The sequence below is a fragment of the Oncorhynchus kisutch genome, linkage group LG30 (assembly GCF_002021735.2).
Source record: "Oncorhynchus kisutch isolate 150728-3 linkage group LG30, Okis_V2, whole genome shotgun sequence".
NCBI classification, from domain to species: domain Eukaryota; kingdom Metazoa; phylum Chordata; class Actinopteri; order Salmoniformes; family Salmonidae; genus Oncorhynchus; species Oncorhynchus kisutch.
The window spans coordinates 823326-846862 of NC_034203.2; the positions used below are offsets into that span (position 1 = coordinate 823326).

At 41.3% G+C, this 23537-nt stretch overlaps 1 protein-coding gene across 5 annotated transcripts in view; it reads left to right on the forward strand.

Moving 5' to 3' along the window:
• LOC109874847 (serine/threonine-protein kinase PRP4 homolog) overlaps positions 1–18417 on the forward strand; it is a 44334-nt gene extending 25917 nt beyond the window's left edge. Inside the window, exons 11-17 of one of the 5 annotated variants that reach the window (XR_004206333.1) lie at positions 8649–8802; positions 11322–11436; positions 11846–11997; positions 12226–12312; positions 13317–17049; positions 17424–17473; positions 18090–18417. Coding sequence is in view for 1 of the 5 variants with exons in the window: in XM_020466875.2 (XP_020322464.1) it covers positions 8649–8802; positions 11322–11436; positions 11846–11997; positions 12226–12312; positions 13317–13523 (715 nt within the window). In the remaining 4 variants the exon portion in view is untranslated. Of the gene's footprint in view, positions 1–8648; positions 8803–11321; positions 11437–11845; positions 11998–12225; positions 12313–13316 lie in introns of all 5 variants that reach the window. The other 4 variants (XR_004206332.1, XR_002252743.2, XR_002252742.2 and 1 more) reach the window with 4 other exon arrangements.
• Positions 18418–23537: the final 5120 nt, after the last annotated feature.

Genomic DNA, 23537 nt, shown 5'->3' on the forward strand with positions numbered 1-23537 from the left:
ATACAAATGGTATAGTTAGAAATAGTCCTATAATTCCAATAATAACTACAACCTAAAACTTCTTACCTGGGAATATTGAGACTCGTGTTAAAAGGAACCACCAGCTTTCATATGTTCTCATGTTCTGAGCAAGGAACTTAAACGTTAGCTTTCTTACATAGCATGTATTGCACTTTTACTTTCTTCTCCAACACTTTGTTTTTGCATTATTTAAACCAAATTGAACATGTTTCATTATTTATTTGAGGCTAAATTGAATTTATTGATGTATTATATTAAGTTAAAATAAGTGTTCATTCAGTATTGTTATAATTGTCATTATTACAAATAAAAATATTTAAAAATCAGCCGATTAATCGGTATCGGCTTTTTTGGTCCTCCAATAATCGGTATCGGTCTTGGCGTTGAAAAATCATAATCGGTCGACCTCTACTCCACACTACTGTTGCGACACCTTTGTCTGCTTTTTTAACCACAATCTGTTAATTTTTGGACAATGATTGAACTGCATCCCTCTCTGTCTTCGAAATATTATCTTGTGTTTGGTTGGAGTACCCTTAAACAGATTCTCCACATGAAAATTCACCTTCTTGGCAAATGTATTTAGTGTGGCATTCTGGACGATGGGACAAAAGGTGAACTTGGGCTTACAAGGTGTTTTGAGGGTAAAGAAACTGCCTGACCTGGGACACTGGTGTCTGTAGTTGGAGAGATGTTTTGCTTGTACCAGGCCTTCAGATGTAGATTCCTGTAGAAACGAAATAGGTCAATCTTTGTATTAAATTCATTAGTAGAGTATGTGGGGGCAAAGGACAGTCCTTTAGACAAGACCCTTACGCAATCATCAGAAAGGGGTTCTCCAGAAATGTTGATCACAGTCTTGTTCTGGTCCTGCTCCGTGTGGTTGGATAGTCTTTATTTCTTCCTCCCCCTCCGTGTCGGCCTCTTCCGCGTCCTCTCCTTGTCTTTTTGAGGATCCTGCGTGACTCCTCTTCCCGATCTAAAAGATCTTGGGAGGAGCTGGCCTCTGAGTGTCTGGGGTGATCCTCATTGTCACTGCTCGTAAAGTTGAAAAATAAAGATCTACTCTTCCTCCTCTGCGGATGTGATTCTGAATTATTGCTCATTGGTTTTCTCCAGGCAAAGACCTTGCCATCTCTATAGTCTACTTCACAAATTGTTGTTATTTATATGTGCACAAACTCTTCCAAACTCTTTCGGCTTGGAAGTATGCGGACATCTTAAGAGCGCATCCTATTTAGTCTTAAAACTGTAGCTTACTTAGGCCTATATTTCAATACTTATATAGGCTACAGTATTCATTCATTCATGTCATCACACAGCAGACGAGTCATTCATGATTTGAAATGCAATCAAGCATTTAGTTTTAAAATAAAATAACGCAAACCTTGAATAATTTGCGTAGAAAATAAATAAACAGTTCCATTTCGGGAAATTGCATTCACAAAATAATCTTTGCTGTAATAAAGGCTTTACAACAGACTCTGTTACGCTAATAATTTCTTTACTGTTTACATTGTTCCAAATGGTCAGAGAAATTATATTGTAATCGAACAACACCTGTTTTGCACACATAATATGCATGCAGCATTTGCTCCTTACCTTTTTATTGATTTTCACCAACTTGTCAAATTTATTCCACACATCTGACTTCCCCATTATCTCCTGAGCAACCAGTAAACATTCCCTGTGTCTAGTTTGTCACGCCCTCTCCATCCATTTTGCATGCATACATGTCACGTAAAGAAAGCAAGGGTTGAGGGAATAGGGAATGTTTTCCTTAAACAAATTAAGGATTTCGGTAACAGAACTTTTCAGTCAGAAATGGGTGTAATTATGTTTCAACTTCAGCAACACAGACAGCGCGATAAACACTGTTGATGTTCTGTGGTGGTCACTGCGTTGAGAGACAATGGGTGCTAGTCACTCGCTGTACATTTTTTTTAACACACTTCAGCAATTCTATGCCCGGCACAATCAAATCAATTGTGGTTGGACTCCCTCAAGTCATTTGTGTGTCTTAATTATTTCATCAAACACTGCACTCCAAGCATCAGACAAGCTTAGTGCATATAGTTGATTTGATTAAAATACATAGGATGTGTCTATACAGTGCATTCGGAAAGTATTCAGACCCCTTCGCTTTTTCCACATTTTGTTTTGTTACAGCCTTATTCTAAAAAAAAAATGTTTTAATCATCAATCTACACCAGGCCTGGGCAAGTCCAGTCCTCAGGGACCTGAGTGGTGTCACACTTTTGCCCCAGCTAACACACCTGATTCCAATAATCTACTAATCATGATCTTCAGTTAAAAATGCAATTAGTTTAAATCAGGTGTGTTTGCTAGGGATGGGGGAAAAGTGTGACACCAGTCAGGTCCCCGAGGACTGGAATTGCCCAGACCTGATCTACACATTACTCCATAATGACAAAGGGAAAACAGTTTATGGAAATTTCATAAATACCTTATTTACATAATTATTCAGGCCCTTTGCTATGAGACTTGAAATTGAGCTCAGGTGCATCCTGTTTACATTGATCATCCTTGAAATGTTTCTACAAGTTGATTGGAGTCCCCCTGTGGTAAATTCAATTCATTGGATATATGATTTGGAAAGGCACACACCTGTCTATAGAAGGTCCCACAGTTGACAGTGCATATCCAAGCAAAAACCAAGCCATGAGGTCAAAGGAATTTTCCGTAGAGCTCCGAGACATGATTGTGTCGAGGCACCACCAAAACTCTTCTTAGAGCTGGCCACCTGGCCAAACTGAGCAATCGGGGGAAGGGCCTTGGTCAGGGAAGTGACCAAGATAGCGCTGACAGAGGGGGTCGCCTCGCTTCTAGTCCTTAGGAAACAATGCCGAATTTTGTATTTTTATGTATTATTTCTTACATTGTTTGCCCAGAAAATCTTAAGTGTTATTACATACACTTAAGGGAGAACTATTGGATATCAGCGCGACGGCAACTTAGCAACATTACGACCAGGAATACGACTTTCCCGAAGCGGATCCTTTGTTTGCACCACCATCCAGGGCATTTGATCTGATTCCAGAGGCTGACCCAAAACATCGCCACAGAAGAGAGAGACGAAGCGGCCTTCTGGTCAGACTTCGGAGGCGTGCACACCACCCACCACTTCCGAGTTTATTACTCGCCAATGGGATTGTAGTAACATACTTTGTTTAATGGAAACATGGCTCTCTCGGGATATGTTGTCGGAGTCAGTACAGCCACCGGGATTCTTTATGTGTCGCACCGACAGAAATAAACATCTCTCTGGGGAAAAGGGCGGGGTGTATACTTCATGATGGTGTAATCGTAACAACATACAGGCACTCATGTCTTTTCCTCACAATCAAATGCCGACCATATTATCTCCCAAGAGAATACTCGTTGGTTATTGTCACCGCCGTGTATATCCCCCCTCAAGCCGATACCACGACGGCTCTCAAGGAACTTCACTGTACTTTATGCAAACTGGAAACCATACATCCTGAGGCTGCGTTTATTGTAGCTGGGGATTTTAACAAAGCAAATTTGAGAACAAGGCTACCTATATTCTATCAGCATATTGATTGTAGCACTCGTGCGGGCAATACACTAGATCACTGCTACTCTAACTTCCGCGATGCATAAAAGGGCCTCCTCTGCCCTCCCCTCGACAAATCTGACCACAACTCCATTTTGCTCCTCCCGTCCTATAGGCAGAAACTCAAATAGGATGTACCCATGACAAGAACTATTCAACGCTGGTCTGACCAATCGGAATCCACGCTTCAAGAATGTTTTGATCAAACGGACTGGGATATGTTCCGGGTAGCCTGAAAATAATATTGATTTATACGCTGATTCTGTGAGTTTATAAGGAAGTGCATTGAAGATGTTGTACCCACTGTGACTATTAAAACCTACCCTAACCAGGATAGATGGCGGCATTCGCGCAAAACTGAAAACGCGAACCACCGCATTTAACTATTGAAAGATGACTGGGAATATGGCAGAATATAAACAGTGTAGTTATTTCCTCTGCAAGGCAATCAAACAAGTGAAATATCAGTATAGGGACAAAGGGGCACTTCACCGGCTCAAACACGAGGCGTATCTGGCAGGATCTACAGCCAATCACGGACACCGACGTCTTGCTTCCAGACAAACTAAACACCTTCTTTGCCCGCTTTAAGGATAATACAGTGCCACCGACGGAACCCGCTACCAAGGACTGGGGGCTCTCCTTCTCTGTGGCTGACGTGAGTATGATAGCCTCGTCCTAAGAGCATGCGCAGACCAGCTGGCTGGTGTGTTTACGGACATATTCAATCTCTCCCTATCTCAGTCTGCTGTCCCCACATGCTTCAAGATGGCCACCATTGTTCTTGTACCCAAGAAGGCAAAGGTAACTGAACTAAATGACTATCGCCCGTAGCACTCACTTCTGTCATCATGATGTGCTTTGAGAGACTAGTCAAGGATCATATCACCTGCACCTTACCTGCCACCCTAGACCCACTTCAATTTGCATACCGCCCCAATAGGTCCACAGCCGATGCAATCGCCATCACACTGCACACTGCCCTATCCCATCTGGACAAGAGGAATACCTTTGGAAGAATGCTGTTCATTGACTATAGCTGACTACAGCACTCAACACCATTGTACCCTCCGAGCTCATCATTAAGCTTGAGGCCCTGGGTCTCAATCCCGCCCTGTACAATTGGGTCCTGGATTTCCTGAATGGCCGCCCCCAGGTGGTGAATGTAGGAAACAACATCTCCGCTTCGCTGGGGCCCCACAAGTGTGCATGCTCAGCCCCTCCTGTTCACCCATGACTGCGTGGCCATGCATGCCTCCAACTTAATCATCAAGTTTGCAGATGACACAACAGTAGTAGGCTTGATCACCAACAAAGCCGAGACAGCCTATAGGGAGGAGGTGAGGGCACTTGGAGTGTGGTGTCAGGAAAACAACCTCTCACACAACGTCAACAAAACAAAGGAGATGATCGTAGACTTCGGGAAACAGCAGAGGGAGCACCCTCCTATCCACATCGACGGGACAGCAGTGGAGAAGGTGGAAAGTTCCTCGGCATGAAATCGTGGACAAACTGAAATGGTCCACCCACACAGACAGTATGGGGAAGAACCTCAGCAGGCTGAAGAAATGTTGCTTGTCATCTAAAGTCCTCACAAACTTTTACAGATGCACAATTGAGAGCATCCTGTCGGGCTGTATCACAGCCTGGTACAGCAACTGCACCGCCCACACCCGTTGTCACAGGAAGGCCAAAAAGATAATCAAGGATGACAACCACCACCCAAGCCACTGCTGGTTCACCCCGCTACAATCCAGAAAACAAGGTCAGTACAGATGCATCAAAGCTGGGACAGAGAGACAGAAGCTATTTTTCAATCTCAAAGCCCTGATGGCTCTGACTGTTAAACAGCCATCACTAACACAGAGAGGCTGCTGCCTACATACAGACTTGAAATTATTGGACACTTTAATGAATAGTCACTTTCAATGATGGCACTTTAATTATATTTGCATATCTTGTATTACTCATCCCATATGTATATACTGTATTCGCTCATCCATATATTTATATGTATTGTCTTTTTCCATCCCTTTACTTAGACGTTTGTGTATGAGGTAGTTATTGTGAAATTGTTTGATTATTTGTTCGGAACTAGAAGCACAAGCATTTCGCTACACTCGCAATAACATCTGCTAACCATGTGTATGTGACCAATACAATTTGATTTGATTTGATCAAGAACCCGATGATCACTCTGACAGAGTTCCTCTGTGGAGATGGGAAAACCTTCCAGAAGTACAACCATCTCTGCAGCACTCCACCAATCAGGTCTTTATGGTAGAGTGACCAGACAGAAGCCACTCCTCAGTAAAAGGCACATGGAAGCCCACTTGGAGTTTGCCAAAAGGCACCTAAAGGACTCAGACCATGAGAAACAAGATTATCTGGTCTGATGAAACCAAGATTCAACTCTTTGCCCTCAATGCCAAACGTCACATCTGGAGGAAACTTGGCACCATCTCTATGGTGAAGCATGGTGGTGACAGCAGAGACAAGTCAGGATTAAGGGAGAGATTAACGTAGATCCTTGACGAAAACCTGCTCCAGAGCACTCAGGACCACGGACTTGGGCGAAAGTTCACCTTCCAACAGGACAATGACCCTAAGCACACAGCTAAGACAATGCTGAAGTGGCTTCGGGACAAGTCTCTGAATGTCCTTGAGTGGCCCAGCCAGAGCCCAGACTTGAACTGATCGAACATCTCCGGAGAGACCTGAAAATAGCTGTGCAGAGACACGCCCAACCCAACCTGACAGAGCTTGAGAGGATCTGCAGAGAAGAATGGGAGAAACTCGTGAAAATACAGGTGTGCCAAGCTTGTCGCGTCATTCCCAAGAAGACTTGATGCTGTAATCGCTGCCAAAAGTGCTTCAACAAAGTACTTAGTAAAGGGTCTGAGTACTTATGTAAATGTGATATTTCATTTTTTAATGTAATAAATCAGCTACAAATTCTAAACCTATTTTTGCTTTGTCATTATGGGGTATTTTGTGTAGATTGCTGAGGATTTCTTTATTTACATTTTTTTAGAATAAGGCTGTAACGTAACAAAATGCTGAATAAGTCAAAGGGTCTGAATACTTTCCGAATGCACTCTATATGGAAAGTTACACATTTAAACATTTCAGCCAATCGGTCGAAAGAACAGACTCTCAGTCTACCAATATTTTGGGGGGGTCAGGGGCAGTCCTAATAGGCAGTGTGGGCCCCTCCGCATAGGTCTGCTCTCCCTTTATTTGTAAAGTAATTTGGTTTCAATTGAACATTTTAGTTATAAAAGCCCCAGCTGCTGATTTTGGGAAGCCTTTGCACCCTGCCCTAAAAATAATATTGGGGAAAGTGAACATAGAGTCTGTAAAGAGATGGTCTTGTTGATGCAAAGATACTGTTTGACATCTGAGAAAGTCTGCTGGTTCATCCTAGGGAGCAATTTCCAAACGCCTGAAGGTATCACGTTCATCTGCATAAACAATAGTATGCAAGTACAAACACCAAGGGACCACGCAGCCGTCATACCGCTCAGGAAGGAGATGCGTTCTGTCTCCTAGAGATGAACTTACTTTGGTGCGAAAAGTGCAAATCAATCCCAGAACAACAGTAAAGGACCTTGTGAAGATGCTGGAGGAAACCGGTACAAAAGTACCTATATCCACAGTAAAACGAGTCCTATATCAACATAACCTGAAAGGCCGCTCAGCAAGGAAGAAGCAACTGCTCCAAAACCAGCATAAAAAAGCCAGACTATGGTTTTCAACTGCATATGGGGACAAAGATCGTATTTTTGGAGAAATGTCCTCTGGTCTGATGAAACAAAAATAGAACTGTTTGGCCATAATGACCATTTGGAGGAAAAAGGAGGAGGCTTGCAAGCTGAAAAACACCATCCCAACCGTGAAGCACGGGGGTGGCAACATCATGTAGTAGGGGGTGCTTTGCTGCAGGAGGGACTGGTGCACTTCACAAAATAGATGTCAACATGAGGGAGGAATATTGTGGATATATTGAAGCAACATCTCAAGACATCAGTTAAAGCTTGGTCGCAAATGGGTCTTCCAAATGGACAATGACCCCAGGCATACTTCCAAAGTTGTGGCAAAATGGCTTAAGGACAACAAAGTCAAGGTATTGGAGTGTCCATCACAAAGCCCTGACCTCAATCCTATAGAAAATGTGTGGGCAGAACAGAAAAAGCGTGTGCAAGCAAGGAGACCTACAAACCTGACTTAGTCACACCAGCTCTGTCAGGAGGAATGGGCCAAAATTCACCCAACTTATTGTGGGAAGCTTGTGGAAGGCTACCCGAAACGTTTGAGGCAATGCTACCAAATACTAATTGAGTGTATGTAAACTTCTGACCCACTGGGAATGTGTTGAAAGAAATTAAAGCTGAAATAAATAATTCTCTACTATTTTTCTGACATTTCACATTCTTAAAATAAAGTGGTGATCCTAACTGACCTAGACAGGAAATTTTTACATGGATTAAATGTCAGGAATTGTGAAAAACTGAGTTTAAATGTATTTGGCTAAGGTGTATGTAAACTTCCGACTTCAACCAACTGTATACACATACACACACACTACCGTTCAAAAGTTTGGGGTCACCTAGAAAAGTCCTTGTTTTTGAAAGAAAAACACCTTTTTGGTAATTAAAATAACATACAATCGATCATAAGTACAGTGTAGACATTGTTAATGTTGTAAATGACTATTGTAGCTGGATTTTTAATGGAATATCTACATAGGCTTAGAATGACTTAGAATATGTGGACAACTACAAATACCTAGGTGTCTGGTTAGACTGTAAACTCTCCTTCCAGACTCACATTAAGCAGAGGGCACTGGACAGTTACTTTACAACTTTATGCAAACAGGAAATTAAGTGGGGTGACAGGCAAGTGGTAAAAACAATGGGAAGGGTGGTCTCCAGTGGGATATGTGATATGCCAGGGAGTGTTACCACTATGCCATAGCTTTGCACAATGCACCTCTAGATTGTAAGTGTCATCTCTCTCTACTCCTCAGTATGAACCTGCGCGAGGTACTGAAGAAGTATGGCAAAGACGTGGGCCTCCACATCAAGGCGGTGCGCTCTTACAGCCAGCAGCTCTTTCTGGCCCTGAAGCTGCTGAAACGCTGCAACATCCTGCACGCCGATATCAAACCTGACAACATCCTGGTGCGTCTCCTCTAACCAACCAAAGCACCCAGAGAGAGTCAATAACACTACAAAAATACATGTTTAAAGCAGGTTTTGGTTTAGAAAATTGTATTTAAAAGTCACTCCACAATGATACAATAATACAGATTTGTTTGTTTTTAAACACGTTGTGAACCACTCAAATGTAGTTTTGAGACTAACAATCAACAATCAAGGCGTCATCTATAATTCATTACATCATCTATACACATGTATGCATAAACAAAAAAAACAGAGTACAGAAGATAAAAGGACAATTAAGCACTTATAAAGAAACGTCTCCATTGTGGGATAATGTGGCAGGCTTTGGCGCAGGCATTTCAATTATTATTACTTGACGATAAAATGTCACCCAATTTATTATTTTAATCTAGACTGTTAATTATAATTTTGTCTGGACAGCTGACTAAAAACATCATCCCTAATGTTGTTTTATAACCCACAGTAAAGCAAGACATGAGCTTCTGTTTCAATTGAACCCTTGTTCCAAGAAGTACATACACGTTTATCTAAGGGAATGTTTGTGTATCGACGAGTCTCAATGGCGAAAGGGGCCACTCCACATCTAAATTTAACAAAAGAGCTTTGATATTACTTCGATAAAACTACGTACATAGGCAGTAGGTGCACAGTTTATTACTTTCAGGTTTGTTTATCAGTTGGTACCACTTTAGTTCATTGTGTTCCTAAAAGCGCTGATTCAAAAGCATTTTGGGTATTTCTAGAATACTTTTGACATTTTTCTTTGCAACATCACAAGCACGTACAAATAAACTTTAACACGTTCATTTGGCATACTGCAAAATCTCTGCAAATGTTGTTAAATGCATAGCCACTAGTGATGCCATAGAGTTTTCCAGCCCATATCACCTTGAATAGCAGCACAAAGGTAACATCTGCAGGCACGGTTAAAAACAGCATTAACACAAGTACAATTTATCTGCCCATGTACTGCTGCAGCATAGGTAATAATAGGAAGCACCAGTGATTCAAACAGTTTAGTGAAACATTTAAAAGGTAGGCCACCCATTCCTTACCATGGTGCAGTGGCGCAGCGGTCTAAGGCACTCCATCTCAGTGCAAGAGGTGTCACTACAGTTCCTGGTTTGAATCCAGGCTGTATCACATCTGGCCGTGATTGGGAGTACCATAGGGCGGAGCATAATTTGCCCAGCGTCGCCCGGGTTTGGCCATAGTAGACCGTCATTGTAAATAAGAATTTGTTCTTAACTGACTTGTCTAGTTAAATAAAACAATTTACACTTCACAATGACGGCATCAAGGGCACGATTTGCATTGTTAGCTATGCACTTAATCCAAAACTGAATTAATAATCAACCCCAGATACTTGTACTCACTGACAACATCTGTGGCAGGACCACAGGAAAAAATAAGGTGTTCTAGGCACTGATGAATTGCTATAGTGCACTACCTAAGTTTTGTCTACATAGATTTTCCATTTGCATTGTTCACACCAGTTAAAAGCAATATTTAAAAAATCTTAACTCATCTTCAGTTTCAGAGATCAATACGATGTCATCTGTATATAAAAGAGTAGACACTCGTTCATTGTTAAGACCTTTTCCTCGAGCTTTGATGGCCAGAGTGAGATCATTAATGTACATTGAGAACAGAATAGGTGATTAAATGCAACCCTGTTTCCCTCCAATGTCAACAGGTAACCAGTCAGTTAGGCAGCCAGTTAGACAGTACATAAGGCATTTCAGGATGTTACCATTTAGACCAATTTGACTCCATTTAGACCAATTAGAGAAATCTATTAAAGAACAGTAAGTGGACTTGTTCATTTTTTTATTTGAATCTGATTGTGGTAAATTGGGTGGTGTATTCCAGGCAACTTTGTTTCTTTCTGAACCCATTTTGCGCATCTGCTATATTGTTGTATGATTCTGAATGATCCATTATGCTCTCTTGTTGGCATTATGACCCAGTTGCGCTGATAACTGAGGCACTCTGGCACTCTGCCCTGACCTGTTTTGCCCGGTCATGTGACCAGCTGTGGCCCAGTAGTGCACCTCAGTTTAGTCTAATTGTGTGAACAATGTGATCTTTTGGGGGGGTTTAACACTGTTAACTAGAGATGACCGTTGTACAATGTCAATGCTCTGACTATAAATTAGATACAGTACATTTAAAATTATATCACTTACCTAAGAGTTTAGTTTACAGCAGGGTTGTCTCACTTGCTAACTAGCCAGTAAATAACTAGATGCTTGCTGACTAGTATTTACTGACCTGTGACTGTGGCACGCAGCACTTTCCACAGTGACGTAATAGTGAAATAGGGTTACTCACTTCTGCATCTCAGTTCTTTTGATAGCATGTGGTTTGTCATTGTGCTTGAACTCTACAATAAATGCATTTGGTGGAAGGGGAATGCTGGGAGATTTGCCATCACCATTGACCTTTTGAAACATGTTGACTGGAGTTTTACATAGGACGAGTGGCATATTTTTTGATTAGTTTGTTTTCAACAGGTCAACGAGTCGAAAACCATCCTCAAGCTCTGTGACTTTGGTTCAGCATCGCACGTGGCAGAGAATGACATCACGCCCTACTTGGTCAGCCGGTTCTACAGGGCGCCGGAGATTAGTGAGTCTTCGCTTTTCTTATTCACTTTTGTGTTCTTCTCCTCTGTTCTTTTTTATTTTCTTCTCTTTGGATTGGTTTAGAATTATTCCTCTCAACTTTTTATCACCAACCCTTGACCTGAAGTACTACTATACATAGTGTGCAGGCTTTTGCATCCCAGCACAAACTACATTAACTACATTAAACTAATCACCTCTCATCAAGTCCTTGATTAGTTGAATTAGTGCATCCAGAAGCTCTCCACAACCAGTTGGTGACCACTGCTGTAGGTCTTAACTTGTAGGGAAAATGTACAACTGTCATGTTTAGTCGGCACCAAACAGAATAATATTTTGAATATTTTTGAGAAGGTGTGCCCTTATGAGCACATCACTGATCAAACATACTCATTTGCCATCTTTCCTTGCAGTCATCGGGAAGCCTTACGACTATGGGATCGACATGTGGTCAGTTGGCTGCACTCTGTATGAGCTGTACACGGGCAAGATACTTTTCCCAGGGAAAACCAACAACCACATGATTAAGCTCGCCATGGACATCAAGGGCAAGATGCCCAACAAGGTGAGACCAACTGTACTGTAGGGTCCATCCATAAACACACCATTCCCCCTACTACTGGAAATGTACAGAAAGAAAAACTATTTATTCAGAAGTGAAATAAGAATTCTGAAATATCAATGAAGTTTTCTATCAATGAGGAAACTTGAAACTTGAGTTTCTGGTTTCTTCCTGGACAGATCCATTTGAAATGGAATTGACCCCAACTGATATCTTTCTACCCCTTCACAGATGATCAGGAAAGGCGTGTTCAAGGACCAGCACTTTGACCAGAACCTCAACTTCCTGTACACAGAAGTAGACAAAGTCACTGAAAGGGTAGGTTGTTGTCTCAGAGTGGGAATGTTTGCATGAAAACCACTCTGGTATCAGTCAACTGATTTTAGACTGAACAAAAATATAAATGCAACATGAAATGATTTCAAAGAATTTACTGAGTTACAGTTCATATAAGGATATCAGTCAATTGAAATAAATTGATTAGGCCCTAATGACTGGGAATGGGCGCAGCCCTGGGTAGGCCCGTGGTCTGCGGTTGTGAAGCCAGTTGGACATACTGGCAAATGATCTAAAACAATGTTGGAAGCGGCTTATGGTGGAGAAATGAACATTCCATTTTCTGGCAACAGCTCTGGCGGGCATTCTTGCAGTCAGCTTGCCAATTGCACGCTCCCTCAACTTGAGACATCTATGACATTGTGTTGTGTGACAAAACAGTACATTTTAGTGGCCTTTTGTCTGTCCCAGCATAAGGTGCACCTGTGTAATGGTCATACTGTTTAATCAGCTTCTTGATATGCCACAACTGTCAGGTGAATGGATTATCTTGGCAAAGGAGAAATGCTCACTAACAGGGATATAAAAAAAAATGGTGCACAAAATTTGTGTGTATGGAACATTTCTGGGATCTTTTATTTCATCTCATGAAACATGGGACCAAAACTGTACATGATGCCTTTATATTTTTGTTCAGTATATTTCCATTTTGTGCAAAGTTAGCTAAGCCCATTGTTCATTTTCCTTTTCCTGCTATTCCAATCACCCCCTCTACATCTCTATGCCAATTTTATTTTTCCCCACTCCTTTCTTTTCTCTCGCCTTCTTATGAAATGGTTTGTTTTCCTCCCTGGTTCTTTCTCAACACTGATCCCTTTTGCCACACCCCACCCAACCCGCACACTCATATCTGTTCCGCTTTTCATCCTGACTCCTTCTCTTCTATCTTTCTCTCTCTATCGCATGCCCTCCCTTTCTTCCCTGACTCCCCTCTTTCCATCCCCCCTGTACCACCTCTGTCCTTCTTCTGTCCCACCTATCCACAGGAGAAGGTGACAGTGATGAGCACCATCAACCCCACCAAGGAGCTGCTGGCTGACATGGTGGGCTGCCAGCGTCTCCCTGAAGACCAGCGCAAGAAGGTTGCCCAGCTCAAGGACCTGCTGGACCTGACCCTTATGCTGGACCCGACCAAGAGGATCAGCATCAACCAGGCCCTGCAGCACCCCTACATCCAGGAGAAGATCTTCTGAGCATCTCTTACTGTACCACTCACAGTCATGCATTGATTGATTGACACATCCAGAAGCTAGTACTGAGTCCCTAGTTTGACTATGGTTGGACCCCACCCCAGCCCAAGAAATGTATTTATTTGAGCTGGCAGACTCTGCTGACTCTGCCTGTTTGAACAACACACACATGCTCTCCCGTTTTACATTGATCTAAGGACTTGTATTATATAACCATAGTAGGGGTGTGAACGTTTGTATGTTTAAACGAAATTGAATCCTTAACGTTTAGGGAAAAAATGAAACTGTTTTTTTATTCTCTACAAAATTTAAATCCCAGTGCAGTTATCACAAAACTACCACTAACAGGTCCTGATCATCATAAAGGGAATAGGCCTACCTAACACAACAATGCTGTAACGTTAGTAAGAGGGGATATGCATCCGCACGTCATCGTCGTTAACAGTTTGAAAAAAAGTGCTTATTACAGTTGGTATGCATCTGTTTTCAATGGACTATTTGAGTTGTGAGGTCATTTGTTAAATGAAGAACTGCAAACGCCATTTGAGCCTCGACTCACGCTACTGAAACGGGTGCGTCTTTCTCATAAATTTCACAGTTTACTCCCATTTCAACAGGGTGTTATTCCTTTTATAATGGTAGTTGAGACATATAGTTAACAGCATTAGAAAGCTAAAATTATTCCCTTTTTAACCAACCTGTATTTAGTGGGATTTCTTTTGCCCTGTGTTTTATTTGTGAGCTTAAACTTGGTGGCAGGCTTTTGTTAATCATGAAATAAAGTAGGCCCCTAGACTATTGAATACACAATTTGCCTTCAACAAAATAATGTTTTTGTTTCATATTTTATTATGGAACCTGCCTAGGTTTAGGGGGGGGTTGTAACCTATTCTAAATGGAACACTATAGCAGTTCACAAAAAAGCCTAAAATAGCACTGCAGTTATTCCAAATCTGCAGCGCGTGGCTGGAACACATTTCCCTACGTTAATCAACCAGTCCATTTTGAATTTGTGATAAAGCTGTCGTGATTCGGGAAGGAATGTAGTTTGTCTACAGTTTTGTTTGTGTATCCCAACAGTTCGATACATTTTTATAGGCATTAATAAAATGAAATTGTGAAAATAATGATAATGCCCTTTTAGTGTAAGAGCTGTTTGAGAAGACAGCCTGAAATTTCAACCTGTTTTGGTGAGATGAAGTTTTGGCCTGCCTGGTGACATCACTGGAAATTAGTTAAGACCAATAAGAAAGAGTTCCAAACCTCTCTTTCAATAACGGTTCATTTTCAGTTTTCCCTTCCCCACTAAGAGCACTCCTAGCAAAAGCTATTTTTGTTTCTTTTTGACCATTTTAATTGAAAACATTCACGGTAAGGTACTTAATTGATTTTGAAATGATTTGATATTGTGATAAAAATGGCTGTATTAGACCTTTAAGGCCTAATGGGAGCTTGGGTGCGCAGCATGCATGTGTGTAGAGGGAGCGGTCGAATCGTAATTTCACCTGCAGAAGCCTATTCCAGATGCCACCAACTGTAAGCCCACGGTAGAACTTCATTTCCCCCTAGCGGTCATACCATGCAATATGATTTGACATGGAATTTTGTTAAATGTTCTTATCGTTTTAACGGGGGGGGAAACTCTTTTTTTTTTTTATGTCAGTTTGAACGTTAAGAAATATTTTCCATTTGTCACATCCCTAAACCATAGTAGGGCTCCAAGCAGAATGCCTGCTTTACAACATATTTTCCATCTCCGCCTACCTGCAAGTCAGATAAAAAGATTATAATGACGCATAACTATCTCATGGACAGTAAGGCACTCATAAAGAGTTTGAGATTCATCCACTTGGATTTTCAGTTTTTGATTGGCCCCTTGCAGGTGACTGAAGGTGGATGATATTGTAGCTGTAAAAACATAATTCTGATTGTTGGGGTTTACTGAGTTGCCAAGGCTGTGACGAGCAGGGAGGGGGTCCAGATAATGATCACAGTTATTTAACTTGGGCTTTGTTTGATTGGTCGCAACCCAATTGTTCGTAACCCAATGCCCTAAACCTTTTGAATGGGATGTTTGTACAGTCTGTAGAAGGTGAAGTCTTGCAGACTTGGCAGCTCCTTTGACTTACTATTATTCTATGCGGTTATTACCTGTCATGCCCTGTGTTGTGTTGTGTTGTGGTGCAGGGCCAGTGTAAATGCTATTTATATCTACGTCTCCCCCAGGTATTGAAAACCCAGAGTGCTCCCCCACCCACCCCGTCCCCCACCCTGGTGTCTGTGCAGGCCCTGGTCCGCATGCCCGTTCTGCCGCTGCCTGTAGGTCTGTCAGTGCTGAAAACCCAAACGGTTGGGGTCCTTGGGTCCTACTTGAGCCCACCTGCAGGGATGGCCCCTCATGTTTAAAGCAGATTGTATACCACTTTCAGTACATTGAAGGTAAGCTATCCCCCCTCTTCCAAAAAACAAAACCCATCAACTTCACCTGGTTATTACCTCGTATGTTTCTTTATTTTGTATATTATATATTATATATTGTACACATTGTTTTAGCCAGATGCCCCCATAGGCATGGTTTACATGTTGTTTAAAAATATGTCAAAGACAAACTGGATAAAAGTTAACTTAATCAAGTCACGCACCCAAATTGTGGAGAGGAAGTTGGGTCTGGTATGGGGGGGCTGCATCCAACAAGCTATGATGGACAAGAGCACCTTCAGTGTACTTATCTTAATGGAACAGCTCAGAATTTCTTGCTCTCCTGTAACGAATACCTTTTTGTTTTTCATGTGTTCCCTTGATACAATGTTAGAAACTGCATGTGAGGATAGCAGTCTTGCTATGTATTCAAACTCATGTGTTGCAATTATTTTAGGCATGTTCCTCTAAAAAAGAAGGATATTTAAGTGTTTTGTTTCCCTCTATCATTGGTTTTCATGTTTTGTATGACCATGTTGTCTTTTGATACAGGGATATGTCTTCTCTGAGCTTTGAGTCTGCTTGTTATGAGCGGTAATTGCCTCTACTTTATTTTGTGTTATATATTTTAATGTTCTTATAGGAGCAAAACAGAAATAAAAGAGCCCACACATGTGTAGCTGATGGAGAATTTATGCCTTTTCCACAAATGTCTTCCCTACATACACATGCCAATGTTCAGGCCCCTTTAAGTGTCTAATAATTAACAGAAATTCTCTATTTTTAAAACTAATCCACAAACCTTAACTAGAAAACTTTCGTTTTCATCAGCTTTTTGTGCAGTTTTTAGGCTGGAATCCCAACTTGATTTGTGCGCATAACTTGACGAACACAGATCTCAAGTTAGGATTTGGCACTTGTATGCTAAATTTAGTTTCAAACCAAATAAGCAAAAGACAGCTTTTTTTTTTACTAACACTAACTGATGTTTGATGTTTTTCCCAACAATGATGTTTCCTGTGGTGGCTGAGAGCGAGACAGAGCCCAGCACCTTCTCCAGCCTGGGCTCCACTTTCAGAGAGACAAGACCTCCACAAAGCCACTTATCAAGGTCATTTTTGATGGCATGGGTAGATACAAAAAGCAAACAACACTGGGGTGATAGAAAAGACAAGATGGGGAATCACTTTCACTTACTATTTTATTAAATGCATTTATAATAGACAGTCATAAAAAAAAGTTTGTTTCCATACGTTTTCTCTCACAATACTTTTATGGCCTCCTTCCTTTTCTCCACATGACATCTACTCTTTCTGGTTAAAAATAGAATTCCAAGCTGCTCATATACCTGACTGTGGATCTTTGGTTAATCATATGGCTCTAAACTAGTTCCAGATTGCTACAAGCAAGGCTTCAGGTATCTTGTCTTTTAACTGTGTTAAAGTTAAACCAAGATACTTTTCATTTGTTCTCTATATATTCTAGGTGCTGCCACTTTAGAGAAGAAACTCACAAGGAACCTCATCTGGACAAAGGTTTCTGTTCTGGAGATAGTTACTGTATTTGTAAAGGTGGAGTCGTCAATATGACAATCATACAAAACGGGGCAAATTACTGCATACATAAATCAACAACAGTATTCAAATCTTCTGAGATTGCTACTTGAGGCTTTTCCCAATCTGGGCTAGGCTCAAGGGAGGGTGCAGATTGGGAAGAGCCAATTCGTTTTGGCATATTTCTTATTCTGTTTTCTTTAAGCAGAAAGAAGCCCTGCTGTGTATGATGTAATTTTGATAAGTCAACCTTTTATAGTCATGATGTCATGATCTGATTTGCTGTTCTTTTTCAAACATGTTAGCAGAAACTACTGTAATTACCATAATGAGCCAGTATTGGACACATTGGGTGATATTTTGGACCCATTATAGACATTTGTTTGTTCATGAACTCAATGCTTTGCTTATGGATTCTGAGCAAAGCCAAATAGATGGCAATCGTATTAGGTCATTTCGATTGAACATATGTTACAATTTGGCTAAATCTATGCCAAAGTGACCATCAACAATAAGGTAATACCTTTTCTTGTTATTGATAAATATGGCCAGATTCATATCACTGTGTTAAAGTTGCAATTTTGTGTTTATTTTTCAGGGTAAGTCAGAACTTATTTTCCCTGTCTTGGTTTCATCCGTCTCCTTTTTCTGCTTTGGTGCCCATGTAAGACTCAAGGCCAGAGAGATGTTCAACAATGGGCCCTGTGGATATTTCTCAGAAACATTTTAAAACAGAAATGTATTAAAACATATGTAACACTTTTGTCCATGTACTTAACTTTATTCGTGTAATCCAACCCAAATAATTGGACACCACTTTTCCAATATATGATACAACATTATGTATATTTTGTCTGCTGTTGAGAACATAACTTGTATTCATTTTCACGTGTGTTTTAATATAATAAACATGTCTGTGAAAAATATTTGGTATAGTCCGTGCCTATCTGATGATCAGTAAAAGATCTTTCGTAATAGCTTACTTGGACACTGTCAACACCTATATAATCATGTAGCCATAATGACATACTGTCACAAAAATCCTGACTTAGCCTGTCTGCTTAGGTGTAAGTTCTTAGATCGCAATATCTACTAAGCTAACATATGGAATTGTTTTAAGATGTTCATAAAAATTTATAATTTTGCCATTTGATTTAAAATTTTCAGACCCCTGTAGGTATAATGAAGAAAGAAAAGTGCCTTTACTGCTAGAGCCCATAGAAATGCATTGAATAACACAGTTGTACATGGCAAAACATGCAGTGGGAAGGTGTGTGTTGAGGAAGAATGGCGCCAAGTATAAACCATGTTCTGCTGTCACTGATAGCTCAGAAATGGAACCTGAGGAGAGAGGATGAATTACCTGTGGTGGCAGGTGTTGTGAAGACCTCCAACCCTTGCCCCGGGCCAAGTGGGAGTGACATTTTTGGAGAAAGTTGATACCTGCCTTTTGGCTGATCCATATGTAGTTATAGGCTGGGTAGAAAATATGTTGTGTACTGTTAAATTGGTGAAGGTAGTTCGAAGTGGACTTAATTTTCTGTGTTCTGTCCAGAGGGAGGGGGTGCATTGCATCACGCAACTAGGGACAAGACCTGTGACTCCTGCGTTGCTCTCCGTAGCAGGACGCCTTTGAAATTAGTGGCGTTAAATTCCCTGTGTCTGTGACACCCACTGTTTGGTGCGACGCAGAACTGGTGGCGAGCTTTGTGAAATAGAAGACATTGTCCATTTGCGTTTTGAAGCAGTCTTTACCTAATAAAACCATGTTAGGATACGTTGGTTATCCAGTGAGAGCTTTTGTGCCGATCCCACTCATTTCTTTCAGATGCCAGGCTTATGGTCATGTTGCAATAGTGTGAAGGAGGGAGATTCCAAGGTGTGAGCAAGAGGGCAAGGAAAGTGTACAGTCATGGCCAAAAGTTTTGAGAATGACACAAATATTAAATTCCACAAAGTTTGCTGCATCAGTGTCTAGATATTTTTGTCAGATGTTGCTATGGAATACTGAAGTATAATTATAAGCATTTCATAAGTGTCAAAGGCTTTTATTGACAATTACATGAAGTTGATGCAAAGAGTCAATATTTGCAGTGTTGACCCTTCTTTTTCAAGACCTCTGCAATCCGCCCTGGAATGCTGTCAATTAACTTCTGGGCCACATCCTGAGTGATGTTAGCCCATTCTTGCATAATCAATGCTTGGAGTTTGTGTTTGTCTACCCGCCTCTTGAGGATGGAACACAAGTTGGGATTAAGGTCTGGAGAGTTTCCTAGCCATGGACCCAAAATATCTATCGATGTTTGTTCCCCGAGCCACTTAGTTATCACTTTTGCCTTATGGCAAGGTGCTCCATCATGGTGGAAAATGCATTGTTCGTCACCAAATTGTTCCTGGATGGTTGGGAGAAGTTGCTCTCGGAGGATGTGTTGGTACCGTTCTTTATTCATGGCTGTGTTCTTAGGCAAAATTGTGAGTGAGCCCACTCCCTTGGCTGAGAAGCAACCCCACACATGAATGGTCTCAGAATGCTTTACTGTTGGCATGACACAGGACTGATGGTAGCGCTCACCTTGTCTTCTCCAGACAAGCTTTTTTCCAGATGCCCCAAACAATCGGAAAGGGGATTCATCAGAGAAAATGACTTTACCCCAGTCCTCAGCAGTCCAATCCCTGTACCTTTTGCAGAATATCAGTCTGTCCCTGATGTTTTTCCTGGAGAGAAGTGGCTTCTTTGCTGCCCTTCTTGACACCAGGCCATCCTCCAAAAGTCTTTGCCTCACTGTGTGCAGATGCACTCACACCTGCCTGCTGCCATTCCTGAGCAAGCTCTGTACTGGTGGTGCCCCGATCCTGCAGCTGAATCACCTTTAGGAGATGGTCTTGGCGCTTGCTGGACTTTCTTGGGCGCCCTGAAGCCTTCTTCACAACAATTGAACCGCTCTTCTTGAAGTTCTTGATGATCCGATAAATGGTTGATTTAGGTGCGATCTTACTGGCAGCAATATCCTTGCCTGTGAAGCCCTGTTTGTGCAACGCAATGATGACGGCACGTGTTTCATTGCAGGTTAACCATGGTTTACAGAGGAAGAACAATGGTTCCAAGCACCACCCTCCTTTTGAAGCTTCCAGTCTGTTATTCGAACTCAATCAGCATGACAGAGTGTTCTCCAGCCTTTGTCCTCGTCAACACTCACACCTGTGTTAACGAGAGAATCACTGACATGATGTCAGCTGGTCCGGCAGTGGAAATGTTTTTGGGGGATTCAGTTCATTTGCATGGCAAAGAGGGACTTTGCAATTAATTGCAATTCATCTGATCACTCTTCATAACATTTTGGAGTATATGCAAATTGCCATCATACAAACTGAGGTAGCAGACTTTGTGAAAATGTATATTTTTGTCATTCTCAAAACTTTTGGCCATGAACAATGGAATGATCAGTGGGAAAAAACTAAATTGTGGGGGTGCCCATGTTGCTTGGGATCAGAAGTGCCCGGTGCGAGAGAGACCGGTTGAGGTTACCAGGGTTAGAGTAGATGTTGTAGTAGTACATCTGCATGAGGTGTCGTATGCTAAGGCAGTGAAGAGAGTGGAAGGATGATTGGTCAAGAGTGAGTAGTATGCCTAGGGCAAAACAGAGTGATATACAAATTTGTGCTTCAAAAAAGGTTGGCTTCTTACCATTCATTGACATTGTTATCAACTCTAATGCAGAAATGGAACGTAAATCACAGAAAATAGATGTTGAATTGGAAGCTGCAGAGAAGTACATGGGTTTATGAGGGTTTTACTGCAGAAGAGTTACAAGGTGTGTTGAATGAAAGAGTCCTGTCCTCCCAGACTGTCGACATGGTGTAGGATCAGTTAGGGTCAAGTAGTGGGATCGGTGGTGATTTTTATTTTGTATGAAATAGTGGTATATAGGTCACTGGCGTACCGGACACCCCCGCAAGGAGGGAGGAGCCCATGAGCCCTGGGGGCCCATGCACCTGTCATCGATGTCTATTTTCTCCATTAACAAGTCATTTTGACGGTAATCCTCAAACTCATTCAATAAAACGTTTTAAATACCATATGTACTAGGAAGCTAAGTGTTTGTTCTTTCTTGGGGATGGGTGTGGGAGGGGTCTCAAATGGTAGAGGGACAGCTATTGGGGAACTGTGGGGGAATCTTGGAGGGTTCGGGTTTGCGTTTTTTGGCCTGGTGGTAGATTTGTCAACGTGCCATTGAGCAGGGCATTGACCCTGGATGCTTCTATGTGGGAGAACTTGCACAATTGGTGGCTGACTAAATACTTTTTTTGCCCCACATATCTACCTCAATTACCTCATACCCCTGCACAACGACTCAGTACTGGTACCCCTTGTACAGTGCCTTGCGAAAGTATTCGGCCCCCTTGAATGATGATGCTCTCTGCGCTTTTAACGGACCTCTGAGACTATCACAGTGCAGGTGCATTTATACGGAGACTTGATTACACACAGGTGGATTGTATTTATCATCATTAGTCATTTAGGTCAACATTGGATCATTCAGAGATCCTCACTGAACTTCTGGAGAGAGTTTGCTGCACTGAAAGTAAAGGGGCAAAATAATTTTGCACGCCCAATTTTTCAGTTTTTGATTTGTTAAAAAAGTTTGAAATATCCAATAAATGTCGTTCCACTTCATGATTGTGTCCCACTTGTTGTTGATTCTTCACAAATAAATACAGTTTTATATCTTTATGTTTGAAGCCTGAAATGTGGCAAAAGGTCGCAAAGTTCAAGGGGGCCGAATACTTTCGCAAGGCACTGTATATAGCAGAGTTATCTGTCTCATTGTGTATCTATTATTACTTTTATTATTACTCGTTTGACTTTTCTATTATTTCTCTATTTTCTTTCTCTCTGCATTGTTGGGAAGGACCTGTAAGCATTTCACTGTTAGTCCAAATAAATCAAATCAAATTTTGTCACATGCGCCGAATACAACAGGTATATCAGGACCTTACAGTGTAACAGGACCTTACAGTGAAATGCTTACTTGCGAGCCCTTAACCAACAATGCAGTTTAAGGAAAATACCCCCCCAAAAAAGAAAGTAACAAATAATTAAAGATTAGCAGTAAAATAATAATAGCAAGGCTATATACAGGGGGTACCGGTACAGAGTCAATGTGCGGTGGCACTGGTTAGTCAAGGTAATTGAGGTAATATATACATGTGGGTAGAGTGGGGGGCAATGCAAGTAGTCTGGGTAGTCATTTGATTAGATGTTCAACAGTCTTATGGCTTGGGGGTAGAAGCTGTTTAGGAGCCTCTTGGACATAGACTTGGCGCTCCAGTACCTCTTGCCGTGCCTGTTGTTTACGAATTATGTGACAAATACAATTTTATTTGATCAGACTACATCACTGCTCAATGTCTGACAAGATTTTTGAAACCCTGATGTTTTTTAAATGGAAAATGGCTTCTTGTTCTCTTTCATGAGACACCAATGTAAAGTATAAGCCATACTTTTTTATTAAAAAGCAAAATGAGGCCTTTACATGTTAAGTAGTTTGTTATTTCAAATTAATCTAATGAGTACATTCACAACTATTTTAGAATACATCCAAATAATTCAAATATTTATTTGAAAATACTATCTTTCAAATACTTCCAACAATATGTATTTGAAGTAATTGTAAATACATGCCAATACTTTCTAAATGGCATTAAGAAATAGATTCCAATAGGGCCCCACAGTGGAGGTGTCATAATACCCATAAAACTTAGCGTTCAAACAGGGAAATGGTTCCAATCATTTTTCCTCCATTCATTTTTCCCATAGTAAATTTTAGAAACACTTCAAATAAGGGCTGTGTTTCGTGTAGGCTTACCCTGGCTTGATGTTTTGATAACCGTGTAAATCTCTCACCGGACAAGGTGACTAGAAGTCTAATCATGCAACGCAACCCTCAAGGCCATGCCACACAGACAAGTCCATTCATAGGATGTACATAGTTGCCACCATAATTAAGTGGGAATACGCAAGAGGTCAACAATGAAAAGTATAAAG